Genomic DNA, 19066 nt, shown 5'->3' on the forward strand with positions numbered 1-19066 from the left:
TGGTACTGAAGTCATTAAAGTTAATTGTTGTTAGTAGGTGACAAGTGAGCTAACAAATGTTGATCCCGGCTTCTACCTATACGTGCAGATAGTATTTCTAGAGTTACTTTCACCTTTCCTTTCTTCATTCGACAAGCACAAGACTTTCTAAACTACATATAAACCCTCACAGGACTACAAATTCAGGATACCTACCTCTGAGACCCTGGGAGGACACAAAGTACTGGAGCATAAGGTGGTATGGCATTTTCTTGTCATCAAAAAGCATGGGATTTGTGAATCTGACGGAGCAGATGAGGAAAGTGAGGCGGAACTTGGGGACAGGAGAAGCCGGGGGTGGAGTCCAGGACAGCCCAGCATACAAGAGATGGGCCAGGGCTGAGGCAACAGCCCTTGCTGATGCCGAGGGAGGTGTGATGGGAGTGGCCACCTGCTGTCCCCTTCGCTGACGCAGTGGAGAGCCAACACACAGCTGAAAGAGGTACACTTCCTTTACTCCATGCAGTAGTGTAAACCTACACAGCCCCAGAATGAAGCATGGCTATTGATTTGCTACAAACTGGTCCACCACTGAGAAAACTCTGGCTTGGTATGAGCAGCACAACCCACCTTGACAAGGAGGCCAAAAAGCTCTGCCAGTGCTTTGCCCAGTCTTGAAGCTGAAGACAAAAGTGGCTTGATCAGCTTCATCTGGTGCTGTGTGGCTGCAGACTGCTGTCTTGTGGGGCTCTCTGTGTTGCTGTCCTCAGCCAGTGGTGTGCCGGTCCCACTTGTTCCCTTGATGTCAGATTCTGTCACTTCCATTGCCACTGCTTCACTTCGGCTGCCATCCTCAGACTGAAAACACAAGGTATTCATCAAAACTTTCCTTCATTAATTTCAAGAAAATTACTTTAACCCCTTCCCCAACAATCTTTTAGTTAAAAACGTTTCTTTTTCAGACTAATTTTTTTTATTTTGGTTCTATATAGTATTTTTCATGCTGATTATGAAAACAGCTTGTAATTACTGTTGTCCTCCATTTTTGTGGTTAACTTTTTATTTTGAAGATACCTTTGTAGACATATACAAGTTAACTTGTCTTCCTATAAACTCCAAGCTCTCCCCTCACCTCCCTCCTCCTCCTCACTTGCCGAGAAATATTAATTGTCTGATGAACTGGCAGTGTCATCAGTAGTATTCAAGCTTCTGAGGGAAGATTCATATTCGCCATCTTCCTCATAACTAAACATTTGGGGTGTAAATTATTTGAATATACAAAAAATAAGTGGTAATATGAATGAAAATAACACCCATGCGACGACAGTGGTTGCCGGAGCAAGTCTAGTAAGAGCGTCCTTGATATCTCACCGCTCCTCCCTGTCGCCTCTGCCAGGCGTACGATTTGATGAGAATACTCGTTTCACATGAAGAGTGGCTTAGAAAGGCTCGGAATCGACGAGTATATACATCTGTGGCTGGTTTTTGAAGGTCAAGTTTTAGACGAGTATACTCGTCGACGACTGAAAACGGAACATTTAGTGAAAACAAATATATACATCTGTAGCTGGTTTTTGAAGGTAAAATTTTAGACGAGTATACTCGTCGACGACTGAAAACGGAACATTTAGTGAAAACGAGTATACTCGTTTCTCCCGAGGAAGGGGTTAAACTTGGCACCATAAGCTCACAACTCTTTACTCACCCTCAGGTCAGGTGGTAGCAGTTTGTCAGTGTCCTCCTTGCCAAAGAGGCAGCCTGCAGGCAGGGCATCATCAGAGCAGAGTGCCAGAAGCACTGTGGATTCCCAGACAAGGGAGGTGTACAGCTGGGTGAGTCCTACCAACACCCTCAGACCAAGCTCTGTGCCCCACTGGTTGATGGATAACTGCCTGATCTCTGTCTGTCCTGTGCGGCACACATGCACCAGCATCATGATGTAGGCATGGACAGCACTCAGCGTGTGCAGCAGAGGAGTGGCTTGTGGGAAAGCTGTGGCTTCGCCAGGACTGGGTGCTGAGGCCAGCTCCCGCAGCAGCACTGAGCCTCCTGGGGAAGGCAGAGGCTGGTGCAGGGGAGCCAAGGCCTCAAGCTTTTCATTGAGGCAGTGAAGTCCTCTTTGAAGAACTCCACTCTCATGGGCAAGGTTCTACAAGAAAAATGTCAATTATTGAACACTTATCTCAATTCAGCAAATACTATGAACATTCCATAAACAAAAAAATAAAGAAATATCTCAGTACACATCAACTCTGACATTTGTTTACCAGTATAGATTTGCACACTGACGCCACAGACTGACAAGCCTGAGAGACTGGGAAATCTATGGGAAGGTTGGGCAAACCCAGGATGCCCAGTAGGGGAACAAGACCCTTCTGTGTGACAAACTCCTTGCAGTGATCATCAGTAGAGTTGTTGCTCAGAATGGCATCCACAAACTTCATGACATTAAGGACATAGTCAACCAGGGGAACCGGTCGCTTCTCCCCCGGAGTGGTCTCTGAGAGTGCCACGTCCTCCCGCTGGCCAGTGGTGACAGACAGCCTGGCCACGCCCCCGTCCCTCTCCTCGTCGTCCTCCTCTTCTTCATCACTTGAGTTGTCATTTGTGCTTCTGAGGAATGCAGAAAAAATAAGCCACATCCAAGGATATAAAAACAAATGACAACACACACACACACACACACACAGTCCAACTACCAGATCACACATGCATTGAACAAGATCTAACAAAACTATATGAGCTACACCATGAGAGTGAAATGAGGACCAGTATCAATTCATCAAACCAATCACTTCACTAATCAATCAATAAACAAGGACAATCAAGACACCAGGATTGAATTTCCATACCGGGACACAGGTGCGGGAGACGCCTCATGCTTTGGGGGAGTCTTCCAGCAGATGTAGTGAGTGTCGCTCCCCAGCAGGCACACTTCCTCCAGGAGCTGTAATCACACACACATAATATAAGGGAAGCTGCAGGAACCCATCAGGCCCTATATATGGCACACCCTACAGTCAGTCTCTCTCTCTCTCTGTCTTTCTGACACATTGACCAGCACACACACACACCTTGACGATGGCCTTCATAGCCTTGGACTTGAGGCTGGGCTGGTGCCGCATCAGCTCATCCATGGCGTTACCCAGGTTGGAGGCGGTGTCCCCCATCGGGTCTGAGGAGCGGCGGCGCCTCATGGCCGGCAGGTAGTCAGGGGACAGCAGCACCTTGAACAGCCTCTCGAAGGGCTTGCAGGCCACGAAGGCATTCAGGCCCCGGGAGTTGAGGCAAAGGGCACTGAACACATTGGGGAGTGAGCCCAACACTTCCCTAGTGGCTGGAACCTAAAAGTCACCACTCATTATTAAACATACGCTGCAATACATTATGATGAAGTTCACTGGATATCAAAATACTAATAAAGAAATTCTGGTGGAAGGGGGCAGTCTTGTGGACAATCCTTATTAATACTGTTACTACTAATAATAATTTGAACAACATGCAGCCCTTCCCCTGCCATCACCAGCACTTACGTCTTTAACCAGCAAGGCGTGGAGGACAACATCGGTGAGGCCGTTGTCCTGCAGGGAGGAAAGCAATGACGGCTCACCAAACACATAGACAGTGACCACGTCCGTCGCCAGGAGGAAGAGAGATGCTCCATAATATTCAGCATTACTGATAATGTGTTTAAGAGAGGATGGCAGAGAGCCTTCCATCAGGTGACGCATGCTCTCACTGAATCCTGGCTCCTGGATGGCCTTCTTCAGGAAATTGAGCATGGACTTGATGAGGGCTGCTCTCTGTGGTAGGCAGGAGAGACCAGTCTTGGCCTCACTGTAGTCTGGTTGTGAGGCCACGGGCACCTCCATGGCCGAGGAAGTGCTGGGCTGGGCGGCATACGAGGATTGGGCAACATCCACCTCTGCGGGAGCTGGAGCGGGTGTGGTGTCCATTGGAGAGTGGGTACCAGTATCAGGCACTTCTGTGGTATCAGTTGTATCTATGGGTTCCTCTGTGGCACCGGCAGACTGGGCTGTATCTGAGGGAGCACTTGAGCTGTCCCCATCCCCAGCTAGCGGTGCTGGTAAGCTTATGACAAAAGGCTGCTCTTTTCGGCATTCCTCTACCTCCACCTGCAATGCAAGGAAACAAAGTGCATTAGAAGATAAACATTGTCTTTCACTAAAATTCCTACACAATGAGGCAAAAAAATATTACTAATTCATTTATTAAAAATGTGTTATTGGAATATACATTAATTTCTGTCAAAAGCTTAATAGAATAGACAATTATAATCATGAAGACAAACAGCTCACCTCCAAACGTTTGGTGAAGGCATTCAGGCCACCATGAGACTGGAAGGCATGCATGTCAAGGTTGGTGATGAGGTCAATCACTCTTACTGCCCGGGTCACAAACTGCAACACGAAAAAACAGGAACTTGAAGAGGGGACAATGATGAATTCCTCATTTTCAACAATTTCAGATGCCACTTGGTTTGAGAGAGAGAGAGAGAGAGAGAGAGAGAGAGAGAGAGAGAGAGAGAGAGAGAGAGAGAGAGAGAGAGAGAGAGAGAGAGAGAGAAATTTTACAGGACATATGTCTTCTAACCTAACCAATGCTAGGAACAACCAGTGATAATGAGAGTGAGATAAAGAAAGCACACACTTACTGTTATGTGATCCGGTTCAGTCCCTTTCCAGTTAACTACAGAGATGAGAGACTCCATCATACCACATGACACAAGTGCCTCCCCCCCAGCCTCATAACTAGCCAGGTGGTAGAGGAAGGAAAAGAGTGCTGTGGCCAAGGGTGCTGGAAAGGGATTGGGCACGGGTGGGGAGTGTGCTGTCAGTGTAGTGATGCAAGACCTCACCAGCACTGGCAAGAACCCATGGTAGGATGAGGCACCTGTTACATCTATTATAGTGTTTAGTCTGCAATATAGAAGGAAACAGCATTAATACCTAGCCTGAAACTCTTTACTACTGGATATGAGCTGTCAAAGAGAATATATCATTATCATCTATCTGAATAATGTGTACATAATGTTGAAAGCAATGTTCAGAATCTATCAAGGACTTTAGTAACTTGAGAATATGCAATAACTTTTGTTCAAGTAAAATAACGAAGACTACTTATAAAAGTACTCAGTAGACACCAGAATTTATTCCACAAAGGCAGATATTCCTGTGCATTTACCAGACAACTAATAAGACATACATTTCATCTGCAGCCTCCTGACACTCAATGAAGTGAGGGATAAGTAAGTAGAGGCAAGGAACAACACTGTGCACATTGAAGCAAGACTCACCTGGGGAAGCTTGGCATTCTATCCAGGTGAATGATGGAGGTCAAGGTGCGGAGAGTGGCAGCCTTGATCTCGGTAAGCTTAGTGTCATTCAGTTCCAAGACTTCAACAAACTCATCAAGAAGTCCTGAATACAAAACTGTGTTTGCATTATCCTGCAACAAAGGAACAAGAAAACAAGTCTTACTAATAAATCAACACAAATAAGGTAGGAAATATAATAAATGCAACACTATCAGGATAACTATTACTTATTGTCAAACATGAGCTCAACATGATTGCCACGGAGCTCATGTCAAATTTGCGCAGTGTTATTCATCATACCCAGCTTGCTCGCATGCTCTGTCACTCTGCCATCAGCCCACCTCACCTCCACTACTGATGCCACCACCACCACCACTCACACACCACCACAATGAATCTCAATAATAGTATTTATATCTAATGGTTCATTACTTGATCCTTAACTGACTTTTACCAACTGTACACCAGAATATTTGACAAATGTAAGGTGGTAGCAAGCAAGACACTCACAACAGAGTATTTCTAATATCAAAAGGATTTCTTATTTGCCAAATCTATGAGATGGAAAAATTTTCCTGGGATAAGGATGATGGATGGCACACTCACCATTACTTCCTGCTTGTTCTAAAGAAACTAAATAGGATAGAGCAAGGACATGGAGATATCCTGTTATTTGTGCCTAAAGTGAGACAAGCTTTACCTGAACTGTCTCTCCTTGAGGCAACCTGTCTGGTATATCAAAGACATTTAGATCAATAATGTGACTGCAGAGCATAATGCCATATGCATCTTTTATGCACTTATATCCCAGGCTGGCATTCCACTGCAAGGTGTCGCCTCTCACCAAAACATCACCCCTTTGTGTAGTAAACTCATCTCTTTATATACCAAGCCAACAGTCCCACAAGGGATAAAAAGTATAAAAACTAATCCAAATTTCCAAATTCCAGTTACTTAAGATATTAATACAAAGATGAATCATGAAAGCTTCTAGACTTTTAATAGCACAATATACTGTCATTTGTGTGAGTTCTAAAGGCAGAACATTCATCAGACCAACCTGGAGAGCATTGCAGTACACCAGCACTGACAACGCCTGCAGCCGGGCCTGCACACACTGCAGCCGGGTTTCATACGACCCAAAACTATGGGCTAATCTTATGTGAGTAAAAAGGACCATCTGAAAAAAGAAATCCAAACCCTCATTTTCAGTCAGATAAATTTTCATACACACATCACCAAATACTGATAAAAATAATCAATGATTTGAACAAACACATTTCACTTTACTTGCTAATCACTGCAGTCCAAGAACACAAACTTGGGTGAATTTCAAACCTCTCACCTGTTTCTCACTAGGCACTTTGTACACCTGCATCAGCTCCTCCATAACTTGGGCTGGTGACTTGTTGATATTCTGCATATTATCTATGTGAATAGTAATGATTGAACTGTTCCCTCTACAACTATTGGTGCTGCTGGTGGTACCACTGGCCCCACTGGCTGTGTCAGAGTGGTACTGCTGCTGCTGATGCTCACCATAGAATTCATAATGAAGTGTGGTGGCATTTTCAGGGAAATCCTGCAAAATTAAACACACACACAGGTCATAAAAGAAAGGAATATGGGAACACGGAATGAGTTTGCTTCATATGATCTCTATTGTAAAAAGATAAATGCTACTCAGTCATCACCTTTTAGAACCTACAAAGATTTCTCTCATAAGGAATATGGGAACACAGAATGAGTTTGCTTCACAAGATCTGCATTTTAAGAAAGTAAAGGCTACTAAGTCATCACCTTTCAGAACCTGCAAAGATTTCTCTCCTCAACTCAAAATGGCTAAAACATGAACAGGTAGTAAATATCCTTCAACTCACACTGAGAGGCAGATTCTGGCAGCACTGTGCAAGGCCAAAGCCGTTGTCCTTGCCTCCCCAGGGCTCAGCCAGGTTGATGAGACGGGTGAGCAGTGCCTGCCGGGGGGCCAGTGCTAACCGGGTGATGAAGTTGGATCTGTTGATAAACCATTCCAACGTGTTAGTGAAAGGTAAAAATGGTGACGCAGATGTTTAAAAAGTAATCACAGGACCGACTCTGTTAGAATGGTACCCCAATGTTCTTGTGCTGGTATATGAGAGCCAAAGTAACTGTCAATCTCACAGGATGCATTTTCATATTCATTCTGCTACTATTTGGCAATTTTATACAACTTCAGAAAATTTTGTTGGGATTAAAATTGTGAAGGCTCTGGCTGTTAACCTTCTGACCTCCATTGACCCTTCTTAATGTGAATAAATTAGTTTAATCACACTCAAAACTCATGGTAAAGTCTGTTAATCTATCAGGCACCAAGATTAACCCCTTTCAATACTGGGACACATTTTTACCTTGAAATTTCTGTGAAATAAAGACCATTTAATTGACATTAGGAAGGGTCTATAGATGTCAGAATATTAATGGCCACAATCTTCACTATTTTAAGCCTCCACATGAGTTTCTGAAGCTGTATAAAATCACCAAATAGTAAGCAGAATGAATATGGAAATGTGGCATGGTACTGAAAGGGTTAAAACATGTATCGTTCTCACCTCTTGCTGAACATGTAGAGTAAGTTGAGGACGGCAAGCACAATGGTCATGGAGGTGGAGGAGAGGAGGGTGATGAGGTGCTCCACTGAGGAGTACAAGTGACGGGAGAAGGAATGCTCCACCAGCAGTGTGGTGAAGTGGAGCACCCATACCACCAGCTCCTGAACCTGATGGATAAAAGAAAGCATTTAGATGGTTGGCTTAAAGAACTGGCAAAATTTCAAATGTTTTTTTTTTTCAACAACTAGCCATGAGAGCTATGACCTCATATCAAACCATCTAAAACTGATAAACAACAGAGCTAATGTCCTAACTTGCACTATTAATGAACGGTGGGAAAGAAAAGGTTACCACTTACATGACCATTGTCTGGGAGATCACACGGCAACACCCACTTGTCCTCATCTCCTTTGTCTGTGGCCTCTTCTAGGATTGTATCAAATCTGCAAAGGGAAAAGCATAGACTTTGACCTCATTTGACAGCTTTGCAAATTCAAGTCATTCCGCAAAGTATTTCTTGTACAGGTCATTATTGCACACCATATTACATGTATATGAAGTGCAAAGAAGTGTTACAAGTCATGAGCCAAAATAAGGTGGTCATTCACTGCATGTGTCAGAAAGGACATGCTGAAGAGTTTGGCCATGACTGGAAAAGATGCCAAAAACTAATCTTACAACTAAAGTGCTTAATTAACCCCTTCGCGCCAGATGTTAAAAAAGCCCGCCTGTATGATATACGGGTGGTAGTGCCCTTGCCTTGGAAACTCGTGCAAGCTTGTCATACTTGTCATCTTTGTGTATTATGCTGCTATTTTTTAGTCACTATATCGCCTTCGAAGAGGAAAGTGGACGCTTCTCTCTTCGGAGAAAGAGAGAGAGACATTTGCTAATATTTTAGACACAAGCGGGACGCATGTAGCTTATCTTTCGAGAGGAAGAGAGGGAGGAGGGAGGAGAGGGAGAGGAGAGAGAGAGAGAGAGAGAGAGAGAGAGAGAGAGAGAGAGAGAGAGAGAGAGAGAGAGAGAGAGAGATTAGAAATTTGTTGTTTTGTGTGTGTGTGTGTGTGTGTGTGTGTGTGTGTGTGTGTGTGTGTGTGTGTGTGTGTGTGTGTGTGTGTGTGTGTTTTCACGAATGTTACAAGGTGGGACGCATGTAACTTATCTTCGAGAGAGGAGAGGGGAGGAGGAAGGAGATGGGGGGAGGAAAGGGAGATGGGGAGAGAGGAGAGAGAGAGAGAGAGAGAGAGAGAGAGAGAGAGAGAGAGAGAGAGAGAGAGAGAGAGAGAGAGAGAGAGAGATGGGAACAGTCTATGCCATTGGGTAATTTTAGACACAAGGCGGGACGCATGTAGCTTATCTTTAGTGATTGGTGGAAACAAGGATGGTGGGAGGAGCACTAGGATTTCATGGACAGCATACGGCGTGTGTAGTTGGTATCCAACACACTATACGGGACAACTGAACTGAAGAAAGCTCAGAAAAGAAATATGACGCCTACATAGGCGTCACCGTATTTGCTACTGGGGCTTCATGACGCCTACATAGGCATCACCGTATTGAAGGGGTTAAAGGCACAATAATGCAAGGCAATAAGTACAGCTCCTCACCTGTCCAGCACATCAATCCAGTGGTACAGCTCACACTTGCCGTAGCTCCAGGACTCCACACTCTGCAGGATGGGCAGCAGTTCCTCATTGCTACAGCTTTGGAGTTTTTCAATTAGCCAGCCACAATCACCAGGCTGGGGGGAACAACACAGATCAATAAATAGGAATATCAATGCACACATAAGCAAGTGTATGACAAGTATCACATAAAGCAACTGAAAACACAAAGTAGAAATCATTGCTTACAACTTCTGAGCTGCTCTTCTTTAACTTGATTCTGTCAATCTTCATCTTGGCACAAGTGCCACCTTACACATTCCTCAACTGAAGTTCATTCAGTCTGAAAGGAAACCATCCATTTACAAATCTGTTCATTTATGAAAATATATCAATTTAGCTATCTATTTTCAAGAACCACTGCCATCATTTCACATCCCCATCTTCTCTTTGCTACACCAGATCACACTACACCAACACCACATTAGTTTGGTACTATGTGTTGGCTGTTCTTTTCCCACACTGGTGTCACACTCACAGTTGACAGGCACATGAACACCTCTCTGGATGGTCTATACTTGGCTTAATCTTAACTGGCCGCTCAGGTGTGGCCCTGGGCTTCACCAGGATTCCATAAATCACAGGCTTGCCTTCTTTCTCCAACACCACTCCACCTCCTTACCCTCTGTCTCTGTCTTTCTTTCTCTCCCTGTTTCTATTTAAATTCGTGTATTTCTGAAAATATTTATGAAATCACTCTAACTTCTGTTCCACATCAGCGGTGAACTGTGCAGACATAGCAACAAAGGAGGACGAGCTGTCAAAAAGCGGACTGCACCCAAACGGCCAGTTCAGAATGACCAGAGTATAGGCAGTGTTACAACCTTCACACACACAGAAGTGCTTGGAGAACAAAGGAATACATCTGCTGTAAATGGGGCTGACCAAGACGCAACCTCTCCGGGTGCTGCCCACAGACCATAGAGGCTGCAGTGCCAAGGCAGGCTGGACAATGCTCACATTCTCAAATATTTGCCATGTCACCAGATGCCAACAAAAAAATACTGGCAAATAAGTAATTATTATTTCTTTTTGGCAACAGAAAATGACAGTAATCTCTTATTTACCTATTTTTATTATAGAAAGTCATGCACAGCAAGGCTATAGGAGACAGAAGGAGAGGAGACATGTGGTTAGCAACATTAAAAGACAAGCTAGCAGAGAACAGCAAAGGATACAACATTGTGGCACATGTCAAGACTTCAAGTGACATCCAGGGCACTGCAGTACAGCTTTGAGTGTCTTGTGACATGTTAGCACAGCGTAATTCAATTTTTTTGCCATGAGAAGTCCAAATTCCAATATTTTCATGAAAACAGCTATATTTATCATGAAGGACACCTAAATTCTCAATCATTATGTCATGTAACAGCATCAGGTGGTGTTACCATCACTAAATGTAACTTCAATTTACCAACTTTTTAATAATAACTAATAATCAAATTCCATCACACTCACAACCACCATAACACATCACACACACACAATGGTTATACACATCACAAGGCTTATTAAAAAAAAAAGAAAGTGTACAATTGATTAGATTAGCAGTAATAGTAGTAGCAGCAGTAGTGGTGGTGGTGATGAATGAGCGAGAGATTAATCTCCTGTAGAGAGAAGCAACATCCTACACCACCCCCAACACAGCACCAATTTCACCACTGCAATGCAACAATACACTTCACACCACACCACACCTACCACCACCACATCACCACATCCACACGCACTCACCACCACACATCACTGCACCGCCCCTCACCACCACCACCACCACCATACACACACACACACACACACCGTTACCTGTAGTTTCGTGGTCACCAGTCACCACCCCACCTCACAACCACACTACCACCATTACCACCACTACAGGCTCTCCCCACACCCTCTCCCACGCACCTTGCTCTCCCAGCCTTGCCAGTCTCACCAATACCTCCCGAGACACACCAGATATTAAGTGAAGCAGGAAACTTTTGTTGGTGACAGGCAGACAAGTCGCTGGCGGTGTGTGTGTGTGTGTGTGTATGTGTGTCGTCACCAAGAATTCCCTTTCTCGAAAAAAATAAGTATACACGCCTCCCCCGGCAATGTATGAGGATACAAGACCCGCCATCACTCACGCCCATCACTACGCCTTAGTTGGTCAGCTCCATCATGTCCCTTCAGCAAATACGAAGGTGGTCTTGACCCTTGAAAGTCTGGCTCCAGAAATACACGACGGGAAAAACACAACGACTTGAACTCCGGCATCAGATGGCGCTGAGGATCAATGTGGAAGGAGAGTCGCTGAGTGCGCAACCCGCGAGATTTCGAATAAACTTTGTTCTCCAAGGCTTATGTTTCCTTCACACAGCCAGAAGGTTTCTTGAGGGATTAAATGTCCATGTTAGCAATGGTGGCATGTGGTGAATCCCAGCAACAGGGTTTATCAGTGGCATAGCGCATCTCTTCATCTCTTTTTTTTTTTTCCTTCCTGGAGACATTTATTATTCACTTCATATTTATCTACCTCCTATGTCCGTTATTCATATATAGGTTAGATAACTGTCTCGCCGCTATATATAGGTAGCCATTGTTTTTCCCTTTCATGGTAACTGTTCCCAAATAGAATTGTGCAAGATAAAAAAAATACTCCTTAACAAGTCGACGGTCGAACAAGTCATCGTCTGAACTCTAGGAATTATGGACAGACACCTGCGTTTTATTACGAGCTGAGCTTGAAATCAATATCTGGCTAATAATGCACTGGCAGTAGCTATGCGATAAGCACTCACCAATTGTGCTCACTGCAATGACTTAATACGAGAGCACCAATGTGCATGTAATCAAAGTGCTAGTCTTCGATATACTTGTTGTCAAGGAAACTATGATTTCAGTCTTATGTCCTGAAAAAAGGTAGTTTATTGATCACTAAGTCGTAATACAAGAGTAATGCTAAACCATCGTGTCTTAGGGGAATGCCGTTGAAAGACAGAAAGGCTGGAGACATCGGGTGCCGCTGCGGGCTGGGCTGAGGCGCACCCAGCCACCCACAGGTGGTACCCGACACAAGGGCGGTGGCCACGGCACACTTGCACAATGCTGCCTAATTCGCTACACCCACACTGATGCTTCTATACCTTTATATGTAAAGATCGCCAAATGTAGCGAGTTATTTGGACGTAGCGCGAAAGGCATAAAACATATTTGATAACAATACAAGGACGAATGAAGAGTTTCCTTGAATCCTATGGATGAAGCATAGCAGCACACCTAATGAATCTCAGTCTCACATGAGTAAACTGCTCGCTGGCTTATAACGTATAATGATGCCTATAAATGGCAACACTTTTGGGTGTGGCCAGCATACTCTCACTGCACACTGCAAGCCACTCCAAGCTAATAAGGTATTGGTATCTATAGATCTTGTCACTCCAGTGCTTCTTTCATTCATTCCTCGCGTGTGTTCACGTGGTGTTATTATTAGCAAACAAATAACAATGGTCTGTCCGCGGTGACAGTCTCTATAACCTAGCAGTACTGCATAAACTAGGTTGATAGCAACCTTATGCAAGACTGGCTACTGGCACACCATGTATTGAATAGCCTCATCTACCCCTGGATCTTCCTTCACTACCATTGAAGCCTTCAGACAACCTTCACCCACTGATACACTTATATAGTATCACACTTGATGGTCTCTGTAGCATTCTCTCCTTTGAAATAGACCAGAGTATGTGTGTATTTTTTTTTTTTCATTAAAGTGTATCTCTATTTATTTAGAGCGTACTTTCTTCCACAAATGAATGATACAGTTACTGCATGCCTTTGCAAAATAACTGCTCTCAAACTTAAGGAGTTTTAAATAAAAAAAAATAATAATTTTTCATATATTTATTACAAAAACAATAGTTTACACATTTTTAGTGTAGGTGTCTTGCTTCAGGGTCAGTCTGCCTCTGCATCTGAGGGTGGATGGGTGTCCTTGTATCTCTGGACCTCAACCTACAGAATAAATACACCATCATATTAGTTTGAGCTTTTTTCATATGCTGAATTTGAATGATTATTTATGCTTACAGATATAAGCATTGTGCATTACAGAGCATAACTGTTAGGGTTCAGACAATCTGTGTTGAGTTTCTATTGCAATAGCAAGGCATGTGCTTGAGTAGGAAGTAATCAGTGTAAATGGTTTCCTGTGTTAGAACAAACATAATTACTGTAGACATATTTCCATATTTACCAGTGTTGCTGGAAAAATTTTACTTTATTGGCTTCCACCAAAAAATCTTAGGTGTGTAGATAAAGTCAAGGTTATATGTACAAGATAATGCCAAGGAATGGAACTAAAAGTATGCTTTTTTTTTTTTCATAAAGTAAAGTAATTGTAGGCATGATGTTTTCACATTCTTGTGAGTTGCTGCAAGGATTGGTGCAGGCCTGTTAGCATGATGTCTTAATTGATGATGTTCATTACTTTTTTTTCTGTCTTATATTCTGGAGCATGGAGCTTCTATAGTATAATTACGTAAAGAATGAGAGTCTGCTGATTAATGCTTCTATAAGCCTGACACATCACCAGCTCAGAGATTAACACACAAGCACAAGATCTACAAATATTATCCACTTTGAAAAAAACAACACAGGAACACACAACACAATCTCCCAACCAATGACAGAACAGATCAAACAGCCATCCATGGCTACCTGCACCAACCACTCATGAGCCACCAGTGACCAATCATAAGCCAGGACCTGCATATATCAGGAGACACACACATCCACTGCATCACTTTGCCTGAAGATGTTTTCCGTGTTGAAGTGAAGTGTCATGAATAATGAACCATCTTTTGGAAAGCTTGGGGCCACTCAAAGAGAGACTTGCTTAGACAAACTGAGACACAGCTCGTAAGAGCTGAATAATGGAGAAGTCATTATAAGTTTCAACACTGTCGGCACAAAAAGAGAATATATATATAAACAGGTTGACCGCTAATACTCTGGCATTGTTTAATTTCAAACCTCATATAATACAGCACATTTTAGGCAGGCTGTATTTTCCCTTTTAAACAAACTGTGGATGCATGATTAGTTCAGCCTCCACAGCCACAGACAACACTACAATTTCAATATGATTCCTCTGCTATGCACACTACATCTAGTGAGAAGAGGGCACTGCTTTGTCTTCTAGATTCGATGCACAAAATGACAATTATTACCATAGCCACATGAATGCTGACACTAGTGAAAGATAGTTTTATACTTAATTGTCACTGAACATTTGTCATTCCTTCATTACTGTGATATATAACGTATCCAATAACAATAGAGAAGCTGTCTAATTTCAAGCAATAACACTACATTAAGGAATGGTTACATAAATGATGAACACTACCAAAATAACTCTACAAAGCTGTGGAATGTGTGAATCAATGCGTCACTGTTGCCAATACGAATGATGTAACTAACAAGACAACCTCAGCAAGACCATTAGTGGCGTGCCTTTCCCTGTATCACTGTCAACACTTGCATAAATGAACTGATAAAAGCTTGGATCAAAGGATATGCATTAGAGAGAGAGCTGACAAAGGCTTGAGTCAAAGGATATGCATGAGAGAGAGAGAGAGAGAGAGAGAGAGAGAGAGAGAGAGAGAGAGAGAGAGAGAGAGAGAGAGAGAGAGAGAGAGAGAGAGAGAGAGAGAACAGGTGAACATCAGGGATAAGGTATTACTTCTAGCAGCGAGGGCTTTCAAGAAACAAGCCAAGTGAACATTTCTCTATGATGCTCAGCTGGAACAACAAAACCATGATGCAACAAGCACAAATTTAAAATTATTATTCCTTAGACTTACACATCAATGAAGTATTTTCTTAGCTTTTTATTCACTGGTAACTTAATACATTTATTTCTTTTCTATGTGTAAAATTTGGTGTGCCAATATTTGTAGCTTAACCCCTTCAATACTGGAACACATTTTTACCTTGAGTTTTGGGTACTATAGACCTTTTTATTGACATTAGGAAGGGTCTATGAAGGGTGGAAGATAAATGGCAAGAGTTTTCACTATTTTAATCCCTATGTAAGTTTCTGAAGGTGTATAAAATCACTAAATAGTAAGCAGAATGAATATGAAAGCACGTCATGGCACTGAAGGGGTTAGAATAATGTTTTCACCCACCTCAATTTTTTCCCTGATCTCTTCATTAAGCTTCTTTAAGTCCTTGAGAGCCTTGTGGAGGACTTGCAGGGCTGGGGTGCTGTGGGTCTGCACTCTCACATGGATCTTTCTCTCCATGGGGTGGGGGACTGTGTAGCCACAAAATTCCACATCAGGACTGCAATGAAAGAGCAATGACAGATGGTGTTCCTTGTTCATCTATCTGTATACACTCTATCTGTATACTGGGTTGGCAATCACATACAAAAGGGGAGGTCTAAACAAGGCATTATGTTTTCTACAATGAAGTAGCAATGACAGATGGCGTTCCTTGTTCATCTATATGTATACTGGGTTGGGGCAATCACATACACAAGGGAGGTCTAAACAAGGCATCATGTTTTCTGCAATGAAACACCAATGACAGATGGTATTCCTTGTTCATCTCTCTATCTATATACTCTCTATCTATCTGTAAGCTGGCTTGGCAATCACATACACAAGGCATCATGTTCTCTGCAATGAAAAAGCAATAATAGATGGTGTTCATTGTTCATCTCTCTATCTTTAAACTCTATCTATCTGTATGCTAGCTTGGTAATCACATACACAAGGAAGGTCTAAACATGATGTGGCAGGACAATAACCAACACTAAGGCGACACCGTAAAAAATGTGCAAAAAAAGTGAAAAAAGAAAAGAAAAGGAGGTATAGTTTTTGTGATAGAGTAATCAGCCAACGGAATGCATGAAGTTGTGAGTGCAAGGAGCAATTATAGACTTAAATGTGACAAAATTAACTTCAAAAGACAGCAATGTGAGCTTGACTCAATCCTGTAAAAAGAGAAATAAGTAACATCATTCACATCCTTAACAGACAAAGAACACCTGAAAAAATGGACATGAGCATGGTAAAGAAACAAAAGCTGAACAAATAAAAAATCGCTTCTTTCTGACATGCTCCCTTCATCCTGTCTTTGGATCTTGTAGTACAAACAAGACACAAAATAGTTACCTAATCATTCACTCCTCATTTGATCTTCCTATTCTTCTTTACGTCTTAGCATAGAAATTCTCAGACCATATACAGAACAGGCTTGGGAAAGAAATGGGAAGGAAGTGGTTCTCTAACAGATTGGTAGATGAATAGAATAGATTCAGCAATCATGTTAGTGCTGAGTCAATGAGGAGCTTTAAAAGAAGATTAGATGAATTTATGGATGGGGATGACAGATAGAATTAAGTTGCTTTGCTCATACAGGGACTGCCACGTGTAGGCCTGACAACTTCTTGCAGCTTCTTATGTTCAGTACCAGGTAAACAGAAGAAAGTCCATGTGTGTTGCCCCTATAGCAGCCCTCTCACTCACTTCTGCATGATGATGTGCTTGAGTGCATTGCCCAGCGTGTGATCCTCATCATTGATCACAAAGGTGCGGTTGTAATCGTCCTGGCTGGGGCCCGTCACCTGCAAGTCATCAAAGTGGTCAAACAAGGCAAGGCACAACACACAGGCTTTTATTAATTCCTGGCTTTGTATTTTTCCATCCTATGACTTGAGCAGGGAGGTTAAAAAGCATAATTAATTAAAAAAGAAGAAAGAAGGAACAATTTGGGAAAGATTTTTGAAGCCGTGTAATAATGAAAAGCGACATAATGCAGGAAATAACAGAAACAAGGACACTTTTACTAATCTCTGGTTCTGCATTTCTCCTTCCTGTGACTAGAGTGCTTTGAGGAGGGAGGTTACAAGCATGAATAATTAAAGGAAGAGCATTTTGGGAAGAACCGAGGAAGCTGTGTAATAATGAAGGAAACACAGTGCAGGAAATAACAGAAGCAAGGAAGCTTTTACTGATCTCTCCTTCCTGTGACTAGAGTTCTTCGAGTTGGGAGGTTACAAGCATAAACAATTAAAAAGAAGAAAAAAGAAGAAGCATTTTGGGATGGACTGATGAAGCCGTGTAATAATGAAAGCGACATAGTGAAAAAATAATAGAATCAAGGAGTGAATGGCTACATTAATGTTACAAAAGGATTTACAAAGGTTTCTAGAAGATAATCATCCTACTTATGCCTATAAGAAGATGAGCATTACATTTTTGCTATTAATAAACAGTTAATCTTACAGTTAGGAGACAAAGATGCATATTTTTGTTAAGATACACCAAAATATTTTCCCTGCATTAGATTATCAACACATCTTTGCCTCCGTACTCTCCCAAACCTGCACGGGGACATGAAACTAAGTGGGCCTTTATTTTTTCTCTTGCCCTAGCTGTCCATTTACACTGAAAAAATACATGGCCTAACTATGCTACCTTTAAGACCACCTCACACGAATATATCAACACATTGGTCTCGTCATACTCTCTTCAACCTGTATGGAGACTGGAAAATAAGTGGGCCTTTATTTCTTACTCTTTCTGTTGCCCTAGCTTTCCTCTTACATTGAAAACAACATGGCCTCACTATGCTACCATTAGGACCACCTTATACCAACACATCAATACATTTGTCCCGTCATACTCTCTCGGAACTGCACGGGGAGTGGAAACTAAGTGTGCCTTTATTTCTTACTCTTTCTGTTGCCCTAGCTTTCCTCTTACATTGAAAAAAAAACATGGCCTAACTATGCTACCTTTAGGACCATCTCACACGAACATATCAAGATATTTGTCCCATCATACTCTCTCAAACCTGCAAGGGGGCTGAAAAATAAGTGGGCCTTTATTTCTTACTCTTTCTGTTGCCCTTACATTGAAAAATATATGGCCAAACTATGCTACCATTAGGACCACCTCACACCAGCACATTAACACATTTGTCCCTGTCCTTTGGCTAACTGTCAGCTCTGTATGGAGACTGGCGACTGAGTGGACCTTTTATCTTCATCTCGTTAATGCCCTTGGCCAGTCCTCTACTCTTACATAAAAAAGAATGGAAGAACAGAAGACACAGTAGAATTGGTATTACTGCAGTTTCAACCAATACAACCCCATTTTACCCTATCGGAAAATGGGGTTAGGTTAGTTTATGCTATGTTACAACCCCACTTTTCCAAGAGGTCCCCAAGCTTGTTAGACATAGGGAAAAAAGAAATATAAGATAGGGTACATTGGTTGAAACTGCAAATTTACTCTAGAATTAAACCATTAATATATATATGGCAAGGCAAGGTAAGGCAAACACACACTGTATCTTATTCCTAACTGGCACTCTCTTCATATACACATCCCACCTGGTTTCCTTAATTCCCGCCTCCCCGCTTTGCTGATATGATGTTACATATAAGAAGGGAAAGAGAAAGAAAAGAGTGGAGGAAAAGAGAGGAGGGAGGAAAAGAAAGA

General features: G+C 42.4%; 2 protein-coding genes across 3 annotated transcripts in view; both read right to left on the reverse strand.

Annotated features, from left to right (window-relative positions):
• LOC123503813 (E3 ubiquitin-protein ligase HUWE1-like) overlaps positions 1-11842 on the reverse strand; it is a 41538-nt gene extending 29696 nt beyond the window's left edge. Inside the window, 18 exon segments of the mRNA XM_045253851.1 lie at positions 196-472; positions 610-837; positions 1685-2128; positions 2247-2592; positions 2832-2926; positions 3054-3323; positions 3513-4115; positions 4299-4400; positions 4655-4919; positions 5297-5448; positions 6378-6497; positions 6663-6899; positions 7198-7333; positions 7909-8075; positions 8267-8351; positions 9519-9652; positions 9765-9858; positions 11699-11842. Of these exon segments, the coding sequence (XP_045109786.1) occupies positions 196-472; positions 610-837; positions 1685-2128; positions 2247-2592; positions 2832-2926; positions 3054-3323; positions 3513-4115; positions 4299-4400; positions 4655-4919; positions 5297-5448; positions 6378-6497; positions 6663-6899; positions 7198-7333; positions 7909-8075; positions 8267-8351; positions 9519-9652; positions 9765-9809 (3706 nt within the window). The 5' untranslated portion in view covers positions 9810-9858; positions 11699-11842.
• Positions 11843-13436: 1594 nt separating this feature from the next.
• Positions 13437-19066, reverse strand: part of LOC123503822 (DNA-directed RNA polymerases I and III subunit RPAC2-like) — a 33965-nt gene continuing 28335 nt past the window's right edge. For both annotated transcript variants that reach the window (XM_045253882.1, XM_045253881.1), the window contains 3 exons: positions 17087-17184; positions 15740-15896; positions 13437-13562 (listed from right to left, as the gene is read on the reverse strand). In XM_045253882.1, coding sequence (XP_045109817.1) covers positions 13506-13562; positions 15740-15896; positions 17087-17184 — 312 coding nt within the window. In that variant the 3' untranslated portion in view covers positions 13437-13505. The remainder of the gene's footprint in view (positions 13563-15739; positions 15897-17086; positions 17185-19066) is intronic.

This window comes from Portunus trituberculatus, chromosome 14 (assembly GCF_017591435.1).
Source record: "Portunus trituberculatus isolate SZX2019 chromosome 14, ASM1759143v1, whole genome shotgun sequence".
Taxonomy (NCBI): domain Eukaryota; kingdom Metazoa; phylum Arthropoda; class Malacostraca; order Decapoda; family Portunidae; genus Portunus; species Portunus trituberculatus.